Source organism: Mauremys reevesii, linkage group 10, assembly GCF_016161935.1.
Source record: "Mauremys reevesii isolate NIE-2019 linkage group 10, ASM1616193v1, whole genome shotgun sequence".
Classification (NCBI taxonomy): Eukaryota; Metazoa; Chordata; order Testudines; family Geoemydidae; genus Mauremys; species Mauremys reevesii.
In genome coordinates this window covers 15785903-15811936 of record NC_052632.1, presented here as the reverse complement: position 1 = coordinate 15811936, position 26034 = coordinate 15785903, and the positions used below count along the sequence as shown (strand labels likewise).

General features: G+C 45.5%; 1 protein-coding gene across 5 annotated transcripts in view; it reads right to left on the bottom strand.

The window, feature by feature from the left end:
- The window catches only part of ARNT2 (aryl hydrocarbon receptor nuclear translocator 2), a 149708-nt gene that overhangs the window by 46208 nt on the left and 77466 nt on the right, over window positions 1-26034 (bottom strand). For all 5 annotated transcript variants that reach the window (XR_005585543.1, XM_039491847.1, XM_039491845.1 and 2 more), the window contains exons 6-9: window positions 19042-19144; window positions 14470-14535; window positions 13685-13770; window positions 3499-3575 (exon numbers count right to left, since the gene is read on the bottom strand). Coding sequence is in view for 4 of the 5 variants with exons in the window: in XM_039491847.1 (XP_039347781.1) it covers window positions 3499-3575; window positions 13685-13770; window positions 14470-14535; window positions 19042-19144 (332 nt within the window). In the remaining variant the exon portion in view is untranslated. The remainder of the gene's footprint in view (window positions 1-3498; window positions 3576-13684; window positions 13771-14469; window positions 14536-19041; window positions 19145-26034) is intronic.

Genomic DNA, 26034 nt, shown 5'->3' with positions numbered 1-26034 from the left:
CTTTCTCTTTCATCCTAAACAACCAGGTCTGGTAAAGAGGCACAAGCAATCTGTACAAAATCTCTTTTTAATTTCTGCTCTGTAGCACAATAGCATCAAACCGCCAGTTAATAGAGCAGGGAGGTGATTAGCTGTCAGTTTATGGCTTACTGTTTGGAGGGCACAGTTTGAAAATTTGTACGCCTTGATTCCTTTGTGATGAAACTTGCCCACTGAGCCACTGCTTGCCTGCCCTTGCCTTCACTCACTGAGGGCCTGCTGGCGATTCTCTTATGGAACAGATGTTTTTATGCTCCATGAGTTATTAATGGGATTCTGGGCAAGAGTCTGTTTTGGCATCTGTAACATCTGCAAACTCCATAATTTCCTTCTGTCCACCACTTGAGTATTTTATCTTTGAATGCAAGTGTGATTAAGTGAAAAATGTCACAGCAATGCCACAAAAATATTGTATCGCACGGGAGACACTATCTGCAGAAGTGATAACATTTCCAGTATGATGCTCATCTGAACAGATATTGGTTTGGCAGCTCCAATGACACTGTCATTCTGCCGTTAAGAGGGAACAATGCCATCCTAACAGATGGGCATGAGTGAAGGCCAACAAAAACCATGCATTAGGATCAAACGTTTTTACTAATGGCATGATTCCCAGACAGGAACACAAAAATGGCTTCCTTATTATGATTGAAAAGGTTCACCACTGCTGCTCCAGCTCCAGTACAAAACTCTGATCCACTAGGACTCCATTAGCAAGGAATGAAGGGAGGGAAAATATGGGACACATAGAATGCCTCAAATTTGGATATATTGATCAAATAAGATGTAAAATCCTATTTACACTACTTTCAATGGACTTCTGCGCATGGATCGGCCATACAATATCTCAGCAATGTTAAGTGCTTATGTGTGTAGAACAGGGGTCGGCAACCTATGGCACGTGTGCCAAAGACGGCATGCGAGCCAATTTTTAATGGCACACTACAGCCTGCCGGGACTACAGTGTGCCATTAAAAATCCTGCCGATGCGGCAAACCATAGGGTCTGTGCTCCCAGGCTGGAGCGTCCGGCCGAGTGCAGCAAGCCGCCGGCCCCTCTCCTGCCTTCCCCCGGAGCCCTGCCGCCGCGCACGCAGCGCTCTGGGGGCGGGGGCTGCGTGCTCCTGCTAGACAGTGTTTGGGTCCGCGGGGAGGGAAAATCGCTCCCCGCTCATCCGGAGCCCTGCTGCTGCGCGCGCAGCATTCTGAGGGGCGGGGCTGCGTGCTCCCACGGGGCAGCATATCTGGCTCTGCCTGGAGCCTCATGGTAAGGGTACCGGGGCCTGGGGTTGGATAAGAGGTGGGGGCAGTCAGGGGACAGGGAGCAGGATGGGTTGGATAGGGGTGAGATCCCGAGGTGGGGGTGGCTGGGCGAGGTCTCTGGAGGGGGCAGTCAGGGAGCAGGGGGTGGATGGGGCATGGGAGTCCCAGGGTCTGTTAGGGGTGGGAGGTGGATAGGGGTCAGGGCAGTCAGGGGACAGGGAGCAGGGTGGGTTGGATAGGGGTGAGATCCCGAGGTGGGGGGTGGCTGGGGCAGGGTCTCTGGAGGGGGCAGTCAGGGAGCAGGGGGGGTGGATGGGGCATGGGAGTCCCAGGGTCTGTTAGGGGGTGGGAGGTGGATAGGGGTCAGGGCAGTCAGGGGACAGGGAGCAAGGAGGGTTCTGGGGGGGCAGTTAGGGTGGGGTCAGTCTCTGGAGGGGGTGGTCAGGGGACAAGGAGCTGGGGGGGCTGGATGAGTCAGGAGTTCGGGGGGAGGGGCTGTCAGGAGGCAGGGGTGTGGAGAGGGGTTGGGGCAGGCAGGGAGCGGATGGGGGTTGTATGGGTCCGGAGTTCTGGGTGGGGGCTGTCAGGAGGCAGGGGAGTGGTTGGATGGGGCGTGGGAGTCCAGAGGGTTTGTCTGGGGGCAGGGGTGTGGATAAGGGTCGGGGCAGTCAGGGGACAGGTAGGGGATAGGGTCCTAGCGGGGCAGTCAGGGGACAAGGAACAGGGAGGCTTAGATAGGGGATAGGGTCCTGGGGGGCAGTGGTCCCAGGAGGGAGTAGTCAGGGGACAAGGAGTGGGGGGGTTAGGGGTTGTGGGGGGGCAGTCACCCAGCCCTCTGCCCTGAGCCCTGCACCCCCACACTCCCCCCTCTTTTGACTCCTTCACCCCCGCCACCCCAGCCCTGACTCTGGCACCCCCACACTTACACAGCCCCCCCTGCCCTGACACTGTACCCCCCCCACATGCCCCCAGCCCTGACTCTTGCACCCCCACAGCCCCAGCCCCCACATCCCATGCACCCTGCACATGCCCCCCCCCCCCCTGAGCACCAAACGGGAGCTCCTGCACCCCCCCTCACATTCCCACCTGCACCCCTCACACCAAATGGGAGCTGCCCAGGTAAGTGCCACCACACTCAAACGTCCTGCCCCAATCCTGAGTCCCCTCCCTCATTCTAGCTCCTGTCCAGACCCTTCACCCCCAGCCCTCTGCTCAGTGCGCTCTCACCCTCAGCTCAGTGCAGAGAGAGGAAGAGAATGGGCCAGAACCAGGGAGAAGGTAGGGACCCACTGTATGTGAGCAGGGCCGGGACCCCAGACCGGCAGCGGGGTGAGCGGTTCGGCAGCCGGGATCCCGGCTGGCAGGAGCCGGAGGATGGAACCCCTGAGCGGCAGTGGGCTGAGCCGCTCAGCCCACTGCTGGTCTGGGGTCCTGGCCGCCGGCCCCACTCAGCCTGCAGCCGGTCTGGTGTTCTGGCTGCTGGACCTGTCCCAGCTGGGGTCCCGGCCGCAGGCCCCACTCAGCCTGCTGCCAGCCTAGGTGAACAGAACCCCAGACCAGCAGTGGGCTGAGCGGGCCGGCGGTGTAAGATCAGTTTAATTTTAAATGAAGCTTCTTAAACATTTTGAAAACCTTGTTTATTTTACAATACAACACTAGTTTAGTTATATAATATATAGACTTGTAGAGAGAGACCTTCTAAAAAACATTAAAATGTATCACCGGCACACAAAACCTTAAATTAGACTGAATACATGAAGACTCGGCACACCACTTCTGAAAGGTTGCCGACCCCTGGTGTGGAATAAAGTTATGCTTTGTAAAGCATTTAACTACTTAGGGCCTCTTGACTGCATTAGTTTTGTTTTCAAATGAGCTTTTGCAACTACAGGTTTTCCAGGCAGTTAATTAGCCTTTTAAATCAGCAACTAGAGAAAATCTACACACAACAGTTCCCACCCCCTGACGTTTCCCTTGTCAGGTACCCAGGAAACTTCCAGAAAGAATCATTTCTACAGCCCATCCAACTCCAAGTGAGTCACTTGGCTGGGCACAGACATCATAGTCTTGCGCTTTTTGTGGCATGGTACAGACACTAATCTTCTAACCAGACCCTGTCAGAATCTTATATAAAACTACACTACAACATTGACTAATGTTTTTAGCAGCAGTGGATGTAATAAAAGAGTGTTTTTACCTGAAGCCTCCCTATTGCCACAAGGCAATATTTGCTACCTTGTCCCACTTCTGCGTCTTCTTCTGGTATAGTCATTCCTAAAATAAACAACAACAACAATACCATTGTTACTGCTAGGAAAGGTGAATAAACAGAATCACTTGCCTGTTTTTTTAGAGGCTTTCAATTTTACAAACTAGTCATTATCTTCTGGCTTCAGTTAGACAAAGAGAACCACATACACAACAGCCGCTAGTCTCTGATGCTGGCAATAATATTTTGATTAATATTTCTTTTCAGATTATTACTGCAAGATGTAATTTATGCATTTTTCTTTGGTATAGTATACACCAAATATCAGCTTTAAAAGAGAGGTACAATGTGGATTACACACCAGCTGGCTATCTGCCTTTGTATTAAATGGATTAGTTTCATTTATTATAAAATATCCAGCATGTTTTGTTATGCTGAAAGAAAATAGCAGATTGAAAAACATGGGTATTTCATTAAACTATTTGTTTTCAGTTTTTCAATGGAATTAACTATTACAGACATGAATAACAACAAGGCATACGTGTAGGCTATTTTCCACTCGTGTTACATGAATAGAAATGCTCTTTACATGAGTGTTGTTTAGGTATTATTCGGTTAAGCCTTTAGTAAGTAGATTTCTCAATCTAAGTTTTGAGTTATCCACTTCCTGTGATACATTTAGGAAAAACTCTTCTATTGGTAACATTGTTGATTTATTTTAAGCTATTTCCAAGCTCTTTTCCCAATGTTTATTGTAATTAAGACACAACAGAGAATGAAACATTTAAAAAAAGCAGTTTAATGTGTTAGTGAAGTAACTGCAAAGTAAGCTACCGGTTATGAAGCAACAATCATGTTCAGAGATTATCCTCATGACATTTATACTTCCTAATACAAGTCAATCACACTGCATGCAATCTTGAACTGTTTAGAGAAGAACCAGATATAGCTTATGAAAAAAACCCTAAAAACACTAGTAATTTGAGTGATGAGGTTTCCCAGATAAACAGTTCATACTAATAAGCCGTGTTATTTGACCACACAGTTTCTGAACATTGGCACAGAAAGTATTTTTCACTTTCCCACAGTTATAAGATATAGTAAATGATACATGAATATGCAAGAAAATAATGAGTATTTTGTGCAATATACTCAATCACTTGTCATCTTGTTCATTGCTTATAGCGAAGACTACATTCTGAGGCCCAAATTCTGACTCTCGGGTTATTATAATTATCTCTGATTTCACCTGTAGATTTCAAAGGGACTTTACAATGGAGAAAAAGATTTATTGTCCCCCTTCTACAGATGGTGAAAGTGAGGCACAAGGTACACAAGATGGGTGAGGTAATATTTTTTACCAGACCAACTTCTGTTGGTGACAGGGAGAGCGCGAGAGAACTGTGTAGCTCAAAAGCTTGACTCTCTCACCAGCAGAAGTTGGTCCAATAAAAAACATGCTCTTGCCCACCTTGTGTCTCTAATATCCCGGAACCGACATGGATACAACACTGCGTACAAGAAGTTAAAAGCAGAGCTGGGACTAGAACCCACGTTTCCTACCCAATGCGGCGCCCTTCCTCTTAATGCATGCACAGATCCTAATATGGCCCTTAATGAGCTTCTTTACATTTAAAGCTCTTTGATGTCCCTGAATAAAAGCCATACACTTCCTTTGACCCATGCTCAGGAGTTCTATGCACAGACCAAGCTAGTATACGAACTTAAGGGAACATTTTAAATGAATCACACATTAAATAGAGAGTTTTAAAACACATTGAGTTCCATTTGTCCATACTATTTTTCAAACAAATAGTTTATTTTGCAGACTTGGAAAAGGCGGTCCCTGGATAATTCAGGATTTGATTCTCATTTTCACTAAGGATCCTTACATAACTCTGGCAGGGTAAAGAACTCTTAATGTGAACACAAGTTACATTTACACCTACTTCAAGGCCCCTTTACACTCTTGGGATTCAAAGAGGTCTTAATGTTAGTAAGAATCAGGCCCATACAATAGTTAAGTTAAAAAGTAATAACTTTAGTAAAACAAATATGACTACAATCTATAACAAATATAATACAATCTCTGTTCTATTAACTACACATTCCACACTGCCTGAAGAATATTCATCTCCATACACAAATGAAAGACATTAACACACATCTGCACCAAGGATAAAATAAAGCACCAATATGAAAACAGAGCTACTGAGGCATGGTGTAGGGTTTTTGGTTTTGTTTTCACTCCTGTGTTTATGCACAGTGGAAATCTTTCTCAAGTACTGAATTTTGTCATCATCTGAAGGCATAAAGCAGCTTAAAAACACACACACGGACAAAGTCTGGCTACCTGTTGTGAAAATGGAGGTAACTGTATCCTGAAAAAGAAGGACCAAGCACATGTACTTAAAGCTTTGTACACTGACAAATAAAATTCTGGAGTCAGGCTATTAGTAAAGGCCAGGCTCCAAAAACATATAAAAAAAATTCTTTGCATAGGAACACTGTATTTCCTCACAGAGGCAAAAAGTAGTCAACCTGGGAATTGTGTGCAATCTGCAGGAGATGTTAAGCAGAATTCATTATCCCTTCCCCCTATAATTCTGTGAACAACAATCTGAAAATAGAACTGTACACAGGAAAAACAAATGTAAAAGTCATGATGGACAACGAAAGAAACAGAAATAGCAGGAGGAGCATATACATTGGTCTCAACGATTATTATTAATACAACATCACTTATTTTGAGCTGCATGCCCCCCCCCGCCAATACACCTCTGCTCCAATATAATGCTGTCCTCAGGAGCCAAAAAACCTTACCGCCTTATAGTGAACTTGCTTTGATCTGCCGGAGTGCGCAGCCCACCCCCCGGAGCACTGCTTTACCACGTTATATCCAAATTCGTGTTATATCTGGGTAGAGGTGTACTTTTACAAATATGAGACACCTCTGCCTTGAGATGTTTATGGGATTAATTTTCAGAGATGCTGAGGACCTGCTTTTACCCACTGATTTCAATGGGATTTAAAGGTGCTTAGCTCCTCTGATATTTTTTGGCCTAAATATGTATTTAAGCTCTTAAATTTAGGCAGTCAGGTTGGATAATGTTGGCCAAAGACTCTCATTTTTATAATGGTGTTTTCAATCTAAAAATAACATTTTTAAGGTATTTCCTCTCAGTTTCAATGAGCTTTCTTATAGTTTCCTTAAAGACACAGTATACCACGAAACAAGGCAAAAGCTATGCAGCTGGATGGTTTCCATTTTTCATAATCTTTTTGCTCATGTGTTCAATAACACTTTCCCTTTTTTGGAACTTGGTTCAGGTCCATGACTGCCCCAATAAACCCAAAGCAACATAAACAATCTCCAAAATTAAACCTAGCAAAGAAATGCCATTCCTGACTGAGCTCAGTGTTGGCAATGGGAACTGTTGTTCTAAAATTCACTTTTTTGTTTGTTTGTTTGTTTGTTTGCGAGGTGGATTACATTAAGTCCATGCAACAGAGTGGAAAATTTATTAGCTGGGTTATCCCACAAGACACACTATGCATAAAAATCTAGCTGCCTGGAATTAATCAGTACATGACCCAGTGAATTGCTAACCCTTCCCAAAGCTTCTAGAGCAAAAAATATGCCAAAATGATTACCTGCTCGCCTGCTCAAAGTAATTTAGGTGCTATTATAGGTAGGATTCCGTGCAGTATATTTTTGTTCTGGATGGAAACTGTTTTCCCTACTCTCTTGCTGATGGTTATAAAGATGCTATCTTACACCAGTGTGAATGTGCGTAGGGGATCTGTACTTCACCTAGAATATATTCCCTATTAAATGTACTCAGATTTCATAAGGATAGGTAAACAAGATCTGTGCACTGGCCCCATCACTAATTCATCTAACTTTTAATACAATGTGATTTGTTAGAATCTGCAGTTGCCTAAAAATTAGTAATTCCAAAAGCGTTCCAAAAATGTTTACCCAGGAGAAAGGCTATGAAACTGGTCTATTAATAACATCAACAGAATAAACACACATTATTCACATTCTTACATGTAGCCATTAGAAAACTTTATTTCTCAACATCAAAACATATGCTACTACTAATGAACAAATGTAGCACTATACTTGTCCCAATTAACATCAACAACTTCCAGCGCTAAACATGAAAATGAACCACAAATAGAACTCTGTGCAACCAGAGGCCATGCTGAATTTAACAGTATCACTGTGTGCTAACAAGCAGTTTCCCATAAGGTACAGGCATGTGTTTAAGCCTACATAAAAAAGTGACTTTTTAAACAGTCCCTGATGAGTTTCCAACTTGGTCTTAACAACAGAATGCCATTATCTCCTGTCCTCCTGCAACCCCACAACCCTGTACTCCATGTGTATGTATAGGTGCAGAATAATGACTTGTGAATTTGTGGTTTCACTAGATCAGGGGTTCACAAACTTCATTGCACCATGACCCCCTTCTGACAACAAAAATTACTACAGGACCCCGGGATGGGGGATCAAAGCCTGAGCCCGCCCAAGCCCTGCCACCCCGGAGGCTGGCAAAACCAAAGCCCCACCTCCCCAGGCCAGGGGGCCTGTAACCTGAGCCTGCTGCCCAGGGCTGAAGCCCTCGGGCCTGGGCTTTGGCCCTGGGCCTCAGCCAGTCTATACCAGCCCTAGCAACCTCATAAAAACGGGGTCGCGACCCACTCTGCGGTCTTGACCCACAGTTTGAGAATCGCTGCACTATATTAAACTGAAAAATAGATATTTTATGATTGTTCGTAACAGTGGAATTAAAACGTACACGATGTACCACTGCATGGCTACACATTATTTTATACTTCCATCAATTATTATTACCTGTACAGTACCATTCATGTGCATGGCACTTTAAAAGATCATAATACCTCTTGAATAGGTGTATGCAGGAATCTAAGTCCTCAAAAAATCAAAAAGGACCAAAAAAAATTTCAGTGGGTCTTAAAATTGGAGGGCATGGGGGAAAGAGTACTTGTGAAAAATTCCAAAGGAGAAGGAGTCATTTTTTAATAAGCATTAACAATTACAGTGCTGTAAAGAGTTTTCAAGCAAATATTTTTTGTTTTGTTTTGTTAAAAGGAACAGTTTTGCACAAACTTTTTGATTCAGGCCAAAACTTTAAACTAACCTAACTACTTTGGCATTTTGTGGCTAAGCAGTTACTGTAAGTCTGACTTGGAAGACTAGAAATGAATCAATAATTGCAAGACAAAAAGCTAAAAACAAAACCAACCCCCTCCCCCCTCCAAAAAAAAAAACCCATCACCCAAAAGACATACAGAATTCTGAATTATCTGAAACTTTGTTTACTAGGATTTTCAATCTTTAAGTGCCCTAAGGTACCCATCTATTTGAACCTTCTGATGACAATGACTTCCCTGCAGTTTCCCTTTGGAAAAAACATTGGTCTTGGATTTGATCTATTCTTTACAAAACCAGCAACATGCTGACACACTGTAGTTTCTCTCAACTAAATATTTTCCACCCACTGCTATGTGATGAATAAAACTATTAGGAAAACATCATGTGGATCACATAAAACTAATTTCCTTCCAGGAATATGATGCTTTAATTGAAAAAAGGCAAATGCTTGTTTTAAATTAAATTTTAAAATAACAGATTGGAAAAAAGTAGAATTGGTATATTTTGTACATTTGGTTATTAGCTACAACACTTCTCATGCAATCAGAAGCACAGGTTCTTATAGCCAGTTGGCAGCAGACAAAACAAATGTAGGATCAAAGTCTGGAATGGATTCTCAGCTAGTTTCAAATAGTGTGTCTTTTCCCCATATTGAAAATATTTCAGCACTGTATTTCATTGTTTAATATAACATACATCACATACAATAAGCAAATAATATAACTCCCTGGAAAAGAGAGTCTGGCTTTTCCAAAACCAACTTTTTCATTTAGTTTTTGACAAATGAATAGTTTTGAGAAATTTACCCCCTGTGCAGACAGTCTGCACAAGGCCAATATACCACTTGCTCCTAAAAACAGATCTACATTTCCCCTACAGTTACTTACCCAGAAACAAAGACTGATGGCCAGGTTATGTACTTTGGGTGGTGTGGTGCTGCACTGCCTCATGGGGAACCCCCTACCCGCAGAGAGCATATGGAGTTTGCAAGCTGCCCCACACCTTGGGACGATACAGCCTGCACCTTCTAATGTGTCCGGCCACCTTTCCAAGAGAGTGTGAAGAGGGTGCGTGTAGGGCCATAGCTTTGCCTTCTCCTGGAGGTGCCCAGATGCAAGGACTATGGAAGTCCCCAGCTCTTGTGTGAGCTGCAGTGAGTACCTCCTGTTTTCTCCCCACACCTATGTACGGGCTAGGGGCAGTCTGACCCTGAGAGAACATGTACGTCTAACTGTTCTTTGAAAGTAAAAAAAAAAAAGATTTGGGGTCTGACCGACCATCTAGGCACAGGGGGAATTTTTATTATTATTTATATTTCATAATTATTATTATCATTATTTCATGTTGGCAATCAACACATGTGGCTCAGTCCTGCAGTCTTTATTTAGATAAAGCACCCCATTAACTTGAGTGGCGAGTTTTGCTTGAATGAAGACTGAAGAACCAGGTCTTGGTGTTAGAATTTCCTTTATACTTTAGACAGAGAACTTAGGCATCAAAATGTGATTCTTTGTTCCAGGCTTCACTCCCTAATAGCACAGTTCAATAGGGTGCGGGTGTACCAGTGGTGCAAGGGAAGACCTTTCATATTCTTTTAGGCTCTGACAGGTAATTAAATGTTAGTTTCCCTTTCAATAAGTAAAAGGTCCACATCATCATTTATATTCCGAGGACCAAATTCTCTGCTGGAAGTCAACAGAATTAAACCAGAAGAGAATTTCATCCTGTATTTTTAATAGAGGGATCCACATCTACCACCCTCCCCCCATTCCCTACCAAACGTAGTCAAACTTAGCAGTAATTAGCAATATCAAGGATATTCTCAAAAGAAGGACTGAATGAGCCTCGGAGGCTAAACTAACTGGTCTTCCAGGCCTGTATTGAGGCACATTAACAGGACAGTGCCAGAGAACCCTGTCCTACTGTTGCTCATGTTGTACTTATTGTGTGGCTAAAGAGAATAGTAACATGTTGCCAATATACTATCCAGGGACTTCTGGAAATAAAATAATAATAAAATAAAATAATAATAATAATAATAATAATAATTTCTTTCCCCTTGTCCTGTGATAAACCCCAGGAGTGCAGGTATTTCCAGACAAGGGGGGTGAAAACCTTTCAATTATTTTCTCATTGAAACTAAAATGCTTTCTTATAACCAGAACCCAGAAGAGAGGCAATGCCAGCGGGCAAACAAATCTATATTAAGTATGTTTGCAAGAAACGTTTATATTTTGTTCCAGAAAATTCTACTTAAATTGACAGCATAGCGGAGAGTCCAGTTTATGAAATCTGAAAGGGGTGGAGGGGCCTTTATTAGAGTACCCATAGGGCAATGTGTATGAAAATCATCCTTTCCCCCAGAATATTTTAAGAACACCTATCATTTGGCGCAAACTCGTTTATTCTAAAGGCTCAAGAAAGCATGCAACAGCTAGATGTTTGCTGCTCTCAAAACGTGGTTTTAATTCAAGTAATTTCTTTACAAGGTAGAGGAATGATAACAAATCCGATTTCCTCTACATTTAAGTTACTAGCGTATGTTGCAAATTATAACATTTTGAATGGTAATATGCTAATACATGTAGTTACATTGCCACGGATTACCCAAAACCTACCTAGGGGCCAAATTCTGCCCTCGGATACACCAAAAAGTCAACAAGTTGCATGATACCTTCCAGCACAAAAGAGTACAACACAAGACACAGAGTAAACATGCAAAATTTGCCATGTGGAAAAGGAAACCCTACTTTTCACAGTATGACCTCAAAAAGACAACACAGCACATGCTGTTGGTCTGAGCAGTGGGAGTGTGGTTAAAAACAAGACTGCAAGATCCCATAAAAGGCAACTGAGATCCCATTAAAAAATGTTAGAAGCCAACACATCTCCTGGATTACAGCACCTTGCTCATCTCCTCAACGAGAGGTAACCAAATGTTGCATTGTTGTTAGGTTACTTTAAGCCATGTACTGCATTTGACTGCACTTGGCTCCATTGACCCTGCTTTCATTCCACGCTATCACTGTGGTCCACTTCAATGCATTTATCATCAGTGTAGGGTCTGTAGTGATGGGTGCCAATTAACCATCTTTACCACCCAAGTAACTAATGTATCCCATTAAGCATGACGAGGTGTACTTCTCTGGTTGTCCATTTTGTATATGACAATTTAATTCACTTGCATTTGAAAGTATCAAGAGAAAAAACGCTAAAAACTGAACTTTTCTTAAAGCAAAAAAAGACATTTTGTTACAGGACTTAAGACTTCTGTTTACTCTGTCCAGGAGATAAAAATGACTTTGAAACATTTTGACAGTCACGATACACTAATTTACATTGTATGAGCTTTAGCAATCTTATTACCAGCAGTTGGGAATGCAAGGAGGGACTTATACACTCCTTTGTGGTTCCAAAGTACTGGCAGATGACATGTGGTCTGAATTATGCTTGTCTGAAGGCTGATGAAATTCCAAGAGGATGCATCATTTTAATTTTTGTACATCTCTCTCTCTCTCTGAGAGAGTGAGATGATAATTATATAACCTTTGAAAATATAAATCTGCACAGAATCAATAAGAAAAATAAAACTGCAAGTTAAAATCTGCACAAACAAACAACGTACAGATTTAGTGTAATGGGATTTTTGGCACACCTAATCCCTGGAGTAGCCTGAATAATGTCTGCGGTATACTCAGCCTATAACCACAAAAGGGCAAGACCTCTTGTTCAACAGGAATCGACATATTAAAAAGAATATTAAAATATTCAACTCCTGCAAATCCTAAGGGCAGCCAAATTATCCCTTCATGATGTTGGACTGGTCTCCATTTAGTCTCCCTTTGTGTTCAGACTCTTCTCCGCTGTAAATATTCGCATTTGTAATACTGAATTACAGTAGGTGAGTGGTTTTTTCATTGCTGTTCAAAGCAGCATGTAAGGACTTGTTTCCCAAAACCCACATATAAACCAAAATAACTTAATCAAGATGCGGAGACTGTAATATTCTCCACTCAGTAAATTACTTGTGAGTGAGTGTACACTTACCTAAACTGAAGCCAAAATTTTCAAACATGGGTGTCTAAAACTAGGCACTGGCTTTGGCCAGATTTTCAGAGGTGCTGAGTACCTGCTGCTTCCACTGGCTTCAATGAGAGCTGCAGGTGCTCAAAACCTCTGAAAATCAAGCCATTTTTATTTAGGCACCTAAGTTTGAAAATCTTGGGCTATACTTCTGTAGTCATATGGTACTCTCATTCTGAGTGTGCAACTCCTGTAGATGACAGTTGATACTCTGCCAGTGTACATCAATGGCAGTTGTATGTGGAGAACCAGGGCAGTATATTGAAAGACTGAGGAGAATATGGATGTGCATTAACAATGACACTGACTGACTTTCTGATTTGCAGGAAAATGCTAGTGCTGCTTTCCAAACTGAGATGTACATGGACTAACCAGCTGAAATCAGTCTGGTTCCATGTGACTGCTCTATGTTTAATCCTGATTTAATTCAAAGAGTGTGATCAGTTTTTCTGTACCCCTCAGCAATGCTAACTTTGGAATATCAGTACAACCTCATGCACCAGGGCATCACCTGTAAACCACAGGGAGCAAGTTTGGTCAGGTGTTTTATGGGTTCTTTCCACCTTCCTCTGAAACATCAAGTGTAGGAAACAAGATATTGATGGACTGTTGGCCAGATCCAGTGTGCCAAATTGAACAAGTGCAGTAAATCAACTTGCTCATGCAACTTTTAACACAATCAGATACCTGGTTGAGATTATCGATTTATCAGACTGAGGCTGGGATTTTCAAAGGAGCCTATGAGAGATAGGTACATAAATCACACTGCACTTAGGCTCCTAACTCCCTTAGTCTCCTTTGAAAATCCAGCCACTGTGTCTAACTAGCAAGTTGGTCAATAGATTCTAGAGATCAGTTTGGTCTTGTACATAGTACTATCTATACTGCCCTTAATGCAACTTTTACCTGCTGGCGGCCAGGCCTTGATATATCCAGTGCAGTGGACTACTGCATACTGTGCTTCTCCTTCTTTTACTGGGCCTAGGCCATTCCTATATGAGAAGAAACAATAATATTAATAAAATGTTTGATATCCAATAGAACTTGATACTAATACCAATTTTTAATACAAATTTACCAATTACACTAATAATAATAATATTTAATACAGCTCTTACATAATGTTCAACAGCTCAAGTGCTGTATAAGCCCTATCTAATTCTAGGTAAGTATCATTTTACAGATGAGGTTAACTAAGGTATACCCTAAGGAGTCAGTGGCAGAGGCAGGATTAGAACTCAGTGCTGAGCTCCCAGTGCTGTGCTCACTCCACTCTAACGTAATCTCATGCTATTTGTGAAGCATGAGTCGGATTCTGATACACAAAGGCTATGGCTACACTTCTTCAAAGCTGCTGCGCAGCGCAGCGCGCGCAGCGCTTTGCGCTAAGTGTAGTCAAGCGCCGCGCGCAGCGAAACTCTCCCAGCTCCTCCTGTCCTCCCCAGCTCCCTGGGGGATGGGATACAGCGCTGAGGGCGCGGCTCGCGCTGGCTGGGATTACTGGACACTGGCGCTTGGCGCTTGCGCTGCGCGCAGAGCAGTGTGTTTCACACCCTGCTGCAGCGCTTGCTGCTTGTAGCAATTAAGCCCAAAGACTTGTTCAGGTAAAACTGGGAGATATAGCGCTAGTGAAATGGACAACTAGAAAAGTTCATTATGACATACTGTAGTGGCAACTGAAACAAACTCACCTGTATCTTTTTCGCATGGTGGTTATTCTGTTCAGAGGCAAATGATCCAAAGGGGCATTTCCACACCTAAAAAGAAGCCAGCGTTTGAAAGATAATATAAATGCCTGGGCGGGGGGGAAGCCAATTTGAACCTCTTTTAAGGATATATATTCAAGTAATATTGCGTTCGTTTTTGATTGTGTGTCTTAGAAAAGTATTTTCTGAGGGCTTGTCTATACTTACCGGGGGATTGACGCGCAGCAATCAGTGCATTGGCAGTCGATTTAGCACGTCTAGTGAAGACATGCAAAACTGACTGCAGATCGCTCTCCCATCGACTCCTGTACTCCACCTGAATGAAAAGCGCAAGGGGAGTCGACGGGAGAGCGATCTGTGGTCAATATTGCATAGTATGAATATTGCGTGGTATTCACTAACTGGTAGCGGTAGCGTAGACAAGGCCTAAGAAGTTATTACTTTAACCCTCATGTTGTTTTTTGTTTGTTTTACTTTTTAGCGCCCCAGCTATTTTCAAGATGTAAAGAATAAAAAAAACACTAAGAAACTACTGGCTCACAAAAGAAAATCCTACAGTTAACATGAGGCTAAACAAGAAATACAAGAAGAGAAAACAGCCCGAAGCAGAGAATCCCAGGATTGGTTTAAGCAGAAATGGGCTTCAGCAGATCACAAACACTTCAAAAACGAATACAAAAACTAGACAAACATACAATTTCGGCCCTCAGCTAAACCATCCAAAAATAATTCCAGCTTCCAGAGGATTTATTAACATGAAGAATTCACATACTATATATTGGTGTATTCACCAATTACTTACGTATTAGACACTAGTCATTTGTATGTACACCCATATATATCAATGCTGCCCCACATGTCGTATAACCCTTTCCTATTGGTATATAAAATAGGTACATCAAATACCTACAAACCCTAAACTACTTATGCATTATCCATGTAATGTCACAGAAATGTGTGTGTATATATTGGCCCAATATCTGAGTACCTGCTTCGTGTGCTCCAAACAGAGCTAGGCAGAAAAAGATTCTCCCATCCCACAAAGCTTTCTGAGATTTCAAAGTTTCTCCCTGTTCTGAGTGGAAGAGCTCCAACATGAAAGACAAGAAGATCCAACTGCCCATTGGTTAGGGCACTAACCTGGAACATGAGAGTCAGGTTCAAATCCCTGCTCTAAATCAGGCAGAGCAGGGTCTAGAACCTTGGTCTCCCACATCCCAAAGGAGTGTCTTAACTACTGGGATATTAGCTATTCTGGTCTGTGGCTCACTCTCTCTCACCTGCCTCCTAACATTCCACCCTGGACTTAAGGAACTTGACAGAAGTTTTATCAAAACTAGCACATTCCTACAGAAAGTTTTGGCTTTGACAAACTGGCATTTTCCAATAAAAAAACATTTTGTCAGAAAACTCCTGACCATATCTAGTTCCAGCTGACTTGTACTAAAGTCAGCTTTGACTAACTAATACCTGGCTAACTGCTATTCACGATGCCAAGTAACTTTCTGTTTATAACTTAGATCTGCGTACCAGAGTATATTTATTTGTATTTCCAATTGTGTGTCTAATCGCACATTTAATTGTGTATCCACATGCAATTATCCCTTTGAAGCCAAACAAATGGTTTGAAAAGACAAAACTGAGTTTATTTTCATTTTTTTTAAAAAAAGAGGAACTATATGGCAAAGAAAGAAGAAATCATGCAGCAAACATGGCAACCTCAAATAATTCACAATATTTGAGCATGTGGTGGGGTTCAGGTACAAAGACTCCCTCCCCACTAAGATTTTTTACTAGTCACTGCCAGGAAGTAGGAAGAGAAAGAAAAAGTTTAGAATTAGACACACAATGGGACTACACATGTGTGTAAGGTTACTCACGCACATTAGTGTTTGCAGGATCAGGGCCTTATAAGTAACTGTGATTTGGATGGCTGTTTTGAAAAGCTGGGGAACAATTGTAAACTGGCTATTAGTTCTGGCTCCTGTCTGCTCAAAGACCTCCTCATATGATCAGTAAACATGGGGCAGAGGATAAAGAGGTGCCTCCTAAATGACAAACAGCAGACTGAATACTCTTACTGAGTCAATATTTGCCTAATTTAATGAATTTTATATACAGTAGTTACAAATTAATAATAGAAGAAAATATTCTTAGAGGACATGTGTATGATACTGGTTCCATCATTCCAAAGCACAAATGTAATTCCGGTTGCTTAGCCCTGTAACCAGAGGGCTAAGTTGCAGCTTGGAGCATTGTGGAGAACTGGGAGAAGAACGTGGTAGGACAGTGCCTTAAAGGAAACATGCAGGGGTTTTGCTATACTGAAAGGAATGCTGGAGCCCGCTCTTCCTCCTTGCTGAGCAGCCTCCTGTCCTATCACTCTGCTGCCATTTGCCCCTTGTTTGTGCTATCGCCACAGCTAGAGTCTCCCTGTTGCACTTCTCAATGCGAGTAGCCAAATTAGAGCTGCCACCTGCGTAGATCAGCGGGGGTGGTACAGTTTCTTCACCCCTCCACAGGACCCCATGTAGGGCCGGCCATAATATGGTCTATAGTAAGTAAGTGACTGCTACATTTATATCACTACTACTAAGACACTTCCAAAGCACTCTCAAACTGAAGGATCTCAAAGAGCTTCACACACCTGAATTGATTAGATTTAATAATTCTATTTAATTAGGATGTGTGCCACTTTGCATGTTCAAAACATTATGCACATACAAATTAATCAAACAGGCTGGGCTTGGGCTTGATTTGACCTTCAAATCTTTTCGTTTTTGTGTTTTTGCATAATTTATTCTCAGTGTACACATTGGAAACAGGCGGCAAATGCGACGGTGTGCTTGTCCCCGTCAAAGTCACATTGGTGGACCTTTCACCACATTAGATCTACTTAGGGTATGGCTACACTTACGGTTTGCAGCGCTGGTAGTTTGCAGCGCTGGTCATCCAGCTGTGTAGGAGCAGCGCTGGTGTGTGGCCACACTCACAGCTACCAGCGCTGGTGTGTGGCCACATTTGGAGCATTTGCAGCGCTGTTGGGAGTGCTGCATTATGGGCAGCTATCCCAGCATTCAAGTGCACCAACGTGCTTTTCAAAAGAGGGGGGTGGAGGGGGGTGTACTGTGACAGGGAGCGGGGAAGATAGAGAGAGTGGATTTTTGGAGCCAACACTGTGTGTTAGCTTCCTGGATTGGAAAAATCACAAAATGTTCATGAGCCCTTAGTCTTAACTCTAATTGCAAACAGCCTGCCTCCAACACGGACTCCCCCTGTTTCACTCACTCCCTGTGGTGTACTGTGACAGGGAGCGGGGAAGAGAGAGATTGGAAAAATCACAAAATGTTTGCGAACCCTAACAGCCTGCATCCAACGCTGTTTCCCCTGCCTCTCATTTGATCGTTCACAGCCAGGTACAGATAGCTCCTGTTTGCTGTGATCAGTGTTTGTTTTTATAGATAAGCAGTTCAAACGGAGCTCCGATCGGCTCCGTTCTGTTTCATTCACTCTCTCTGCCTCTCATTTGATTGTTTACAGCCAGGTACAGAACAGAGCTCCGATTGGAGCTCGTTCACAACAAAACAAAGAGAGGCTGCATAACAAAACAAAGAGAGTAATTTATAAAAGCATTCTGGGATACACCTTATTTCCTGGAGGCCAATCACAGCGCTGGTGTGTGGCCACACTTGATGACCAGCGCTGGAATCTTTATTCCCCATGCTGAGTGAGGTGTACGGCCAGTGCTGCAGCCAGGGAGTTGCAGCGCTGGAAGTGCCCTGCAGGTGTCGCCACTTACTAATTGCAGCGCTGGTGGAGGCTTTCCAGCGCTGCAAATCGCCAGTGTAGCCATACCCTTAATGTTGTTATTACAACTATTCATTTCTATTACAGGGACACCAAGAGGCCACATTCAGGATCAGCCTCCCTTGTGCAGATGGCTCCTGTTAATCACTTTCTTGCGTGTTATTTGGCAAACAAACATCAGAGCAGTCACAGAAACTTACCAGAAGTTTGAAAATTGTGAAATAACACTCCCCTCCCTAACCCCCCCACAGATCTAACGTTTACTCATGTATTTAGAATTAACTAGTTGATCATTGGTTAATTCTCACATAGCTGGCTAACTCAGAAACTAAATTCCTGCTTGTCTTCAACCTATTTTTAAGTATTACTGGTTTGTTGGGGGGAAAAAACAAAAAACATGAACCCACAGAGCCAAGTTTCCAGTCTACTTTTGAAGTATTTGAAGTCTACTTTCCAGAAGTATTGATTTAAATAATCAAACTTTAAGAGACAATGGCTTACATGCCTGTGGTTAAGATGGTCTGAGGCTCTCTGGAAAAGTGCACAATACAGCACACTAGTACAGATATGATTTAATGACTTACTTGTTAATTACAGGAATTGCAGAAGCAAATTGACACCAGATATAAAAGCAAGCATACTGGAAATGTCTAATCAGCATTTTTAAATCAGGTCAAACCTGACAAAATGGGCCAAAACCTTAAGGTCTGAGAAGGGATAAGAGTATTGAAGGAACAGAGAACTGTGTACCTCATTCTGCAAATGAAGGAACGTCTTGATCCCATGCACATCCTCATTGAGGACTGCTGACCTTCCTTCTTTACTGTTCCAGTCTTCAAGTCCAAAATTCGCCCTAGAAAAACCAAGGAGAGCAATTCATGATCTTGCCTTTTGCCTGCTAAGAACTGACACAAATTAATTTTACATGGGCCCCCAAACGGCTATGCAATAGGTACAAAATTCTGGAAATTATTAACACAATGTGGAAATGAACCAGCGATATGGATATGAAATGCTTCATATGGCATTAAGCAAGGCCCTCTTCCCTCTAAGTTTTTTCAATGAGAACAGTATCTTTCACTAATACAGGTTATACAATTTTAATAGAAAGCTATTTTTTAAAAATCAACATTTTGTTTTGGTATAATGTAGCAACAAACCTAGTTAGTGTAAAGATGCAGCTCTGTTGGCATTAAAATGAACGGAAAACCTAGAATATAAAAACGTCTCCCCATAAATACACAGTGACTTAGTTTGGAAAAAAATTTATTACCACAAATTAAGCCCTGAAATTACTGTCAGCTATTTAGATCTACAGAATTATTTTATTCCCACGGGGAAAAGACAGTTACTCACCTTTGTAACTGTTGTTCTTCGAGATGTGTTGCTCATATCCATTCCAATTAGCGGTGAGCGCGCCGCGTGCACGTTCGTCGGAAGATTTTTACCCTAGCAACACTCGGCGGGTCGGCTGGGTCGCCCCCTGGAGTGGCGCTGTTACGGCGCCGGATATATACCCCTGCTGACCCAACGGTCCCTCAGTTCCTTCTTGCTGGCTACTCCGACAGAGGGGAAGGAGGGCAGGTTTGGAATGGATATCAGCAACACATCTCAAAGAACAACAGTTACAAAGGTGAGTAACCGTCTTTTCTTCTTCGAGTGCTTGCTCATATCGATTCCAATTAGGTGATTCCCAAGCCTTACCTAGGCGGTGGGGTCGGAGTGAGATGTTGCAGAATGCAGAACTGCTGAGCCAAAAGCTGCATCATCTCTGGACTGTTGAACCAATGCGTAATGTGAGGCAAAGGTGTGAATCGATGACCAGGTAGCTGCCCGACATATTTCCTGGATGGGAACATGGGCCAGGAAGGCGGCAGACGAAGCTTGAGCCCGAGTAGAATGGGCAGTGAGGTGGCTAGCCGGAACGTGAGCCAAATCATAGCATGTACGGATGCAGGACGTTACCCAAGATGAAATTCGTTGGGATGAGACCGGTAGGCCTTTCATCTGGTCTGCCACAGCTACATAGAGCTGAGACGACCTTCGGAAGGGTTTTGTTCTCTCGATATAAAAGGCGAGAGCCCTGCGAACGTCTAGCGTGTGCAGCTGTTGTTCCCGACGCGATGGGTGCGGCTTCGGGAAAAAGACTGGGAGGAAGATGTCTTGATTGACATGAAAGGAGGACACCACCTTAGGGAGGAAGGAGGGGTGTGGTCACAGCTGTACCTTGTCCTTATGGAACACCGTATACGGGGGGTCCGCTGTCAGGGCCCGAAGCTCAGATGCTATTACTTCGGCAAGATGAGTGACGAGGAAGGTTGTCTTCCAGGAAAGGTATAGCAGCGAGCAGGTGGCTAGTGGTTCGAAAGGAGCACCCATAAGCTTGGCTAGCACCAGGTTGAGGTCCCAGGTAGGGGTCGAGCGTCTAACTTGTGGGTACAAACGTTCCAATCCCTTGAGGAACCTCGAAACTACGGGGTGAGAAAAGACTGATCGGCCATTTTCCCCTGGGTGGAAGGCGGAGACGGCTGCCAGATGCACCTTTATGGAAGAGACCACTAGGCCTTGTTCTTTCAGGGACCAGAGGTAGTCCAGGACAGTAGGAACTGACACCTGCGTGGGGACTGAGTTACGTTGAGCGCACCAGCACGAGAAACACTTCCACTTGGCCAGATATGTCATCCTAGTGGAAGGCTTCCTACTGCCCAAGAGCACCTGTTGGACCGAGGCAGAGCAACACAACTCAGACTGGCTCAACCACGCAGCAACCATGCTGTGAGGTGAAGAGACTGCAAGTCCGGATGGTGAAGTCTGCCGAAGTCCTGTGTTATGAGATCCAGCCAGAATGGCAGGGGGATCGGGTCTGCCACTGAGAGGTTGAACAACATGGTGTACCAGTGCTGCCTCGGCCACGCTGGAGCAATCAGGATCAGGTGGGCGCTGTCCCTGTGAAGCTTGAGTAGGACTCTGTGGACCAGCGGGAACGGTGGAAAGGCGTAGAGTAGGTGCTTCTTCCACGGGATGAGGACAGCGTCTGATAGGGAGCCTGGAGAGCGTCCCTGGAAGGAGCAGAACACCTGGCATTTCCTGTTCTCTCGGGAGGCAAAGAGGTCTATGTGGCGAAACCCCCACTTCCGGAAAACAGAATGGATGACATCCGGACGAATCGACCACTCGTGAGACAGGAAGGATCTGCTCAGGTGATCCGCCAGAGTGTTCTGGACTCCTGGGAGAAAGGACGCTACCAAATTGATTGAGTGGGCTATGCAAAAGTCCCAGAGGTGGAAGGCTTCTTGACAAAGGAGGGATGATCGTGCTCCGCTCTGCTTGTTTATGTAAAACATGGCCGTTGTGTTGTCCGTGAATACTGATACACAACGGCCTTGGAGATATTCTCGAAACACCTGGCATGCTAGACGCACTGCCCTCAGTTCCCGCACATTGATGTGTAAGGCTAACTCTTGAGTTGACCAGAGGCCCTGAGTGTGTAGGCCCTCGAGGTGAGCACCCCAACCCAGAGATGATGCGTCCATGGTTAGGGCCATGGAGGGTTGAGGCGGGTGGAATGGCATCCCTGCACAGACTAGAGTGGGGTCTAGCCACCAGGTTAGGGAGCCCAGAACCTTCTGGGGAATAGTGAGCACCGAGTCCAGGCTGTCCCTGCGTGGCCGATATACTGAAGCAAGCCAGGTTTGAAAGGGACGGAGACGTAGCCTGGCGTGTTTGGTCACGAAGGTGCAGGAGGCCATGTGACCTACTAGACTTAGGCAGTTGCGCACCGATGTCGTCGGGAAGGTTTGAAGACCTCGAATAATTGTAGCCATTGCTTGAAAACGTGACTGTGGGAGGCAGGCTCTGGCCAGATTGGAGTCCAGAATCGCTCCGATGAAGTCTATTCTCTGCGAGGGTGTCAGAGTAGATTTCTCTGTGTTGATCAGCAGGCCTAGGCTCCTGAAGAGGTCTTGGACGATGCACAGGTGACGTGACACTTGTAATTGGGAGGTCCCTTGAATGAGCCAATCGTTGAGATACTGGTAGACGTGTACTTGATGACGCCGGAGGGAGGCGGCGACTACGGCCATGCATTTCGTGAACACTCGTGGGGCTGTAGAAAGGCCGAACGGAAGTACGGTGAACTGAAAGTGTTGATGGTTGACCACAAAACGGAGGTACCGTCTGTGTGGTGGGTAAATTGCGATGTGGAAATATGCGTCCTTCATATTGAGGGCGGCATACCAGTCTCCCGGATCCAGGGACGGGATAATGGTCCCCAGGGTTACCATGCGGAACTTCAACTTTATCATGAATTTGTTGAGTTCTCGCAGGTCTAGGATCGGTCGTAGACCTCCCTTTGCCTTGGGGATTAGGAAGTAGCGGGAATAAAACCCCTTGCCCCTCATGTCTTTTGGCACCTCCTCTATGGCTCCCATGGCTAGGAGCGACTGGACCTCTTGTAAGAGGAATTGCTCGTGAGAGGGGTCCCTGAAGAGGAACGGGGAGGGAGGGTGGGAAGGTGAAGTTGAAATAAACTGGAGGTGGAATCCCAATTCCACCGTGTGCAGGACCCAGCGATTGGAAGTTAGCTGGGACCATGCAGGGAGGAAATGGGAGAGGAGGTTGACAAATGGAGGAAAAGGATCCGGGAAAGTAACTGATGGGCTGTCCTCGGGTGTCCCATCAAAAGTTCTGCTTGGGCCCCGCTGGTGGTTTAGGGGGGGCCTGATTTTGACCCCCTTGGGGGCCAGACTGCCTCCGACGATTCCCTCCACCACGCCTTCTGCTAAAGTCCTGACGCGGCCTAGACGGGGCGTCAGGGCGGTGTGGCTGGGGCCGGGAGGTCCTGCGTTGGGTCACTGGCGTGTGCATTCCCAGCGAGCGCATTATGACGCAATTGTCCTTCAGACTTTGCAATCTGGGGTCAGTCTTGTCTGAGAAAAGGCCCTGGCCTTTGAAGGGCAAGTCCTGAATAGTTTGTTGTAATTCAGGAGGAAGGCATGAGACCTGGAGCCAGGAGATACGCCTCATCATCACTCCTGACGCCAGAGTTCTGGCTGCAGAGTCCACTGCAACCAGAGAGGCTTGGAGGGAGGTTCTTGCAACCTTTTTACCCTCCTCAAGTAGAGCCGTAAATTCTTGACGGGACTCCTGGGGAAGAAGCTCCATAAACTTTCCCAAGGACGTCCACGTGCTAAAGTTATACCTGCTTAGGAGGGCTTGTTGGTTTGCCACCTTAAGTTGAAGGTCCCCGGCCGAGCATATTTTGAGGCCTAGGAGGTCCATGCGCCTAGCCTCCTTCAACTTAGGAGCAGGGGCTTGCTGGCCATGACGCTCCCTTTCATTCACCGACTGCACTACTAGAGAGCAAGGAGCTGGGTGAGTGTAGAGATATTCATACCCCTTTGAGGGCACCATGTATTTTCTCTCTACTCCCCTGGCTGTAGGGAGCATCGAGGCTGGGGATTGCCAAATGGTGTCCGCATTTGCTTGTATGGTGCGGATAAACGGGAGAGCCACTCTAGTAGGTGCGTCAGCCGAAAGGATGTCCACTACAAGGTCCTCTATCTCAGGAACCTCCTCCACCTGTAAGTTCATATTTTGAGCCACTTGTCTCAAGAGGTCCTGATGGGCCCTTAGATCAATTGGCGGAGGGCCTGAGGAGGATGTTCCCGCCACCGCCTCGTCTAGCGAGGAGGAAGAGGAGAGGCCAGGGACCAGAGGGTCCTGTGGGGACTCCTGTTCTTGAGGAGCATCATTTGCGTCAGGTAGGACCTGGGAATCTACAAGTGGTATCGGAGCCTCATCTGTGCCCATGAGGCTGGGGGGCTTACTGTCGCCTCTGGCACCTGGTGTTCTGATGGGGCCGATCGTGGAACCACTGAAGGAGCACCTTGTGCTTGGTGGTATGCCCACGGTGTCCAGAAGGACCAGTGATGGGGTCCTTGCTCGTGGTTCTGGCTCTCTGGAAATGTATGGCTGGGGACATCCGAGTCACGCTCCTGTGGATAGGAAGCGCTACCAGCCTGTGATGACACCGATGTGTGTCTCGACGGCCATGGCGGTGCTGACAGACCCTGAGATGGCGCCCCGGTTCTGGTTGTTCTTTCCCAGGGCGGTACCGGAGAGTGGTACCGGGAGCTATAACAGTACCGCGAGCGAGACCGGGACCTGCGACCGTAGCGGTGCCGGGAGGTCGACCGGGATCTCGAGTCCCTTCGCCTGGAACGGCTGCGAGATGCGCGGTGCCGGGAACGGTGCCGGGAATCGGATCGGTACCGTGAGTATCTGGTAGGTGAACGGGAGGCTGAGCGGTGCCGCAAGTGCGACCGGTACCGCGATGGAGAGCGGTGCCGGGACTGCTAGCGGCATCAGGACCGGGATCGTCGGCGTGACCGAGATCATCGGCGGGACCGAGATCTTGAACGACGCCTCTCGGCGGCTCCCATGGAGGGCGGCCTCAGCAAGGCAGGCTTGCCAATAGTTTGGATGACCCGCACTGGCGGTGCCAGTGGTTGAGGCAGCGCGGTCTCCATCATCACGATCAACTCCTGTGCCGTGGCAGATGGCGGTGCCACGGCAGATGACGGTGCCAGGCAATCCGTTGTCGACGGGCGCTCCTTCTGTGGTGCGGGTGGTGCCGAAGCCACTGGAGCGCTGTGTTGCTTCCTGGGCCGCGGGGATAGGGAGCGGTGTCGAGCAGATGTCGGTGCTGGTGAGGGTCGGTGCTCACAGATGCAGGCTGTTGAGTGCTTGGTACCGACGTTGTAGGACTAAGTGCCGCCTCCATGAGGAACTGTTTCAGTCGAAAGTCCCGCTCTTTCTTCGTCCTCGGTTTAAACGACTTACAGATGCGGCACTTTTCAGGAAGGTGGGATTCCCCTAGGCACTTGAGGCAGGAGTCGTGGGGATCCCCTATTGGCATTGGCTTTTGGCACGCCGAGCACGGTTTGAATCCCGGTGACCTGGGCATGAGTCCAGCACCGGGGTGGAGGAAAGGGGCTAATCCCCGATCCCCCCTTCAACTATATACACTATCTATCTATCTATCTATACACACACACACACACAACTAATGCTAACTACAACTATAAAAACTCGAACTATAAACACAATTAACAGTAAAGAACAATGAGTAAGCTAGGGAAGTGGAGATCAGCAAAGCCGCGCTCCACAGTTCCAACTACCATCACGGGCGGTAAGAAGGAACTGAGGGACCGTTGGGTCGGCAGGGGTATATATCTGGCGCTGTAACGGCGCCACTCCAGGGGGAGACCCAGCTGACCCGCCGAGTGTTGCTAGGGTAAAAATCTTCCGACGAATGTGCATGCGGCGTGCGCACACCTAATTGGAATCGATATGAGCAAGCACTCGAAGAAGAATAGGAATTAATTGAAGACATGCACATCTGTGAATGGGAGTAAAATCTTTACAAAACACTTTAAAATTGAATATTTTAAAAACAGAACTAAGTAGCAAAGAGCATTCCCTATTGACTATCAAGGTACATTAAAGGTTTTTGGTGCTGTAGGAATGTTATTCTTACTAACCAAAGGCTGGATTGTGCCTTCACAGCCTGGAGCAAGGGGTAGTACATAAACCACACTAGCCCGGATGTAGTCCTGGGAGACACCCCCCTAAGGCACAATTCCCACGGGGTACAGGAGAATGGTGGTCATTTGATACAGGTCTGTGCTACCAGCAAGTTATGACACCATCTCCCTCAGCTCAGCTGTGCTGGTCAATGTG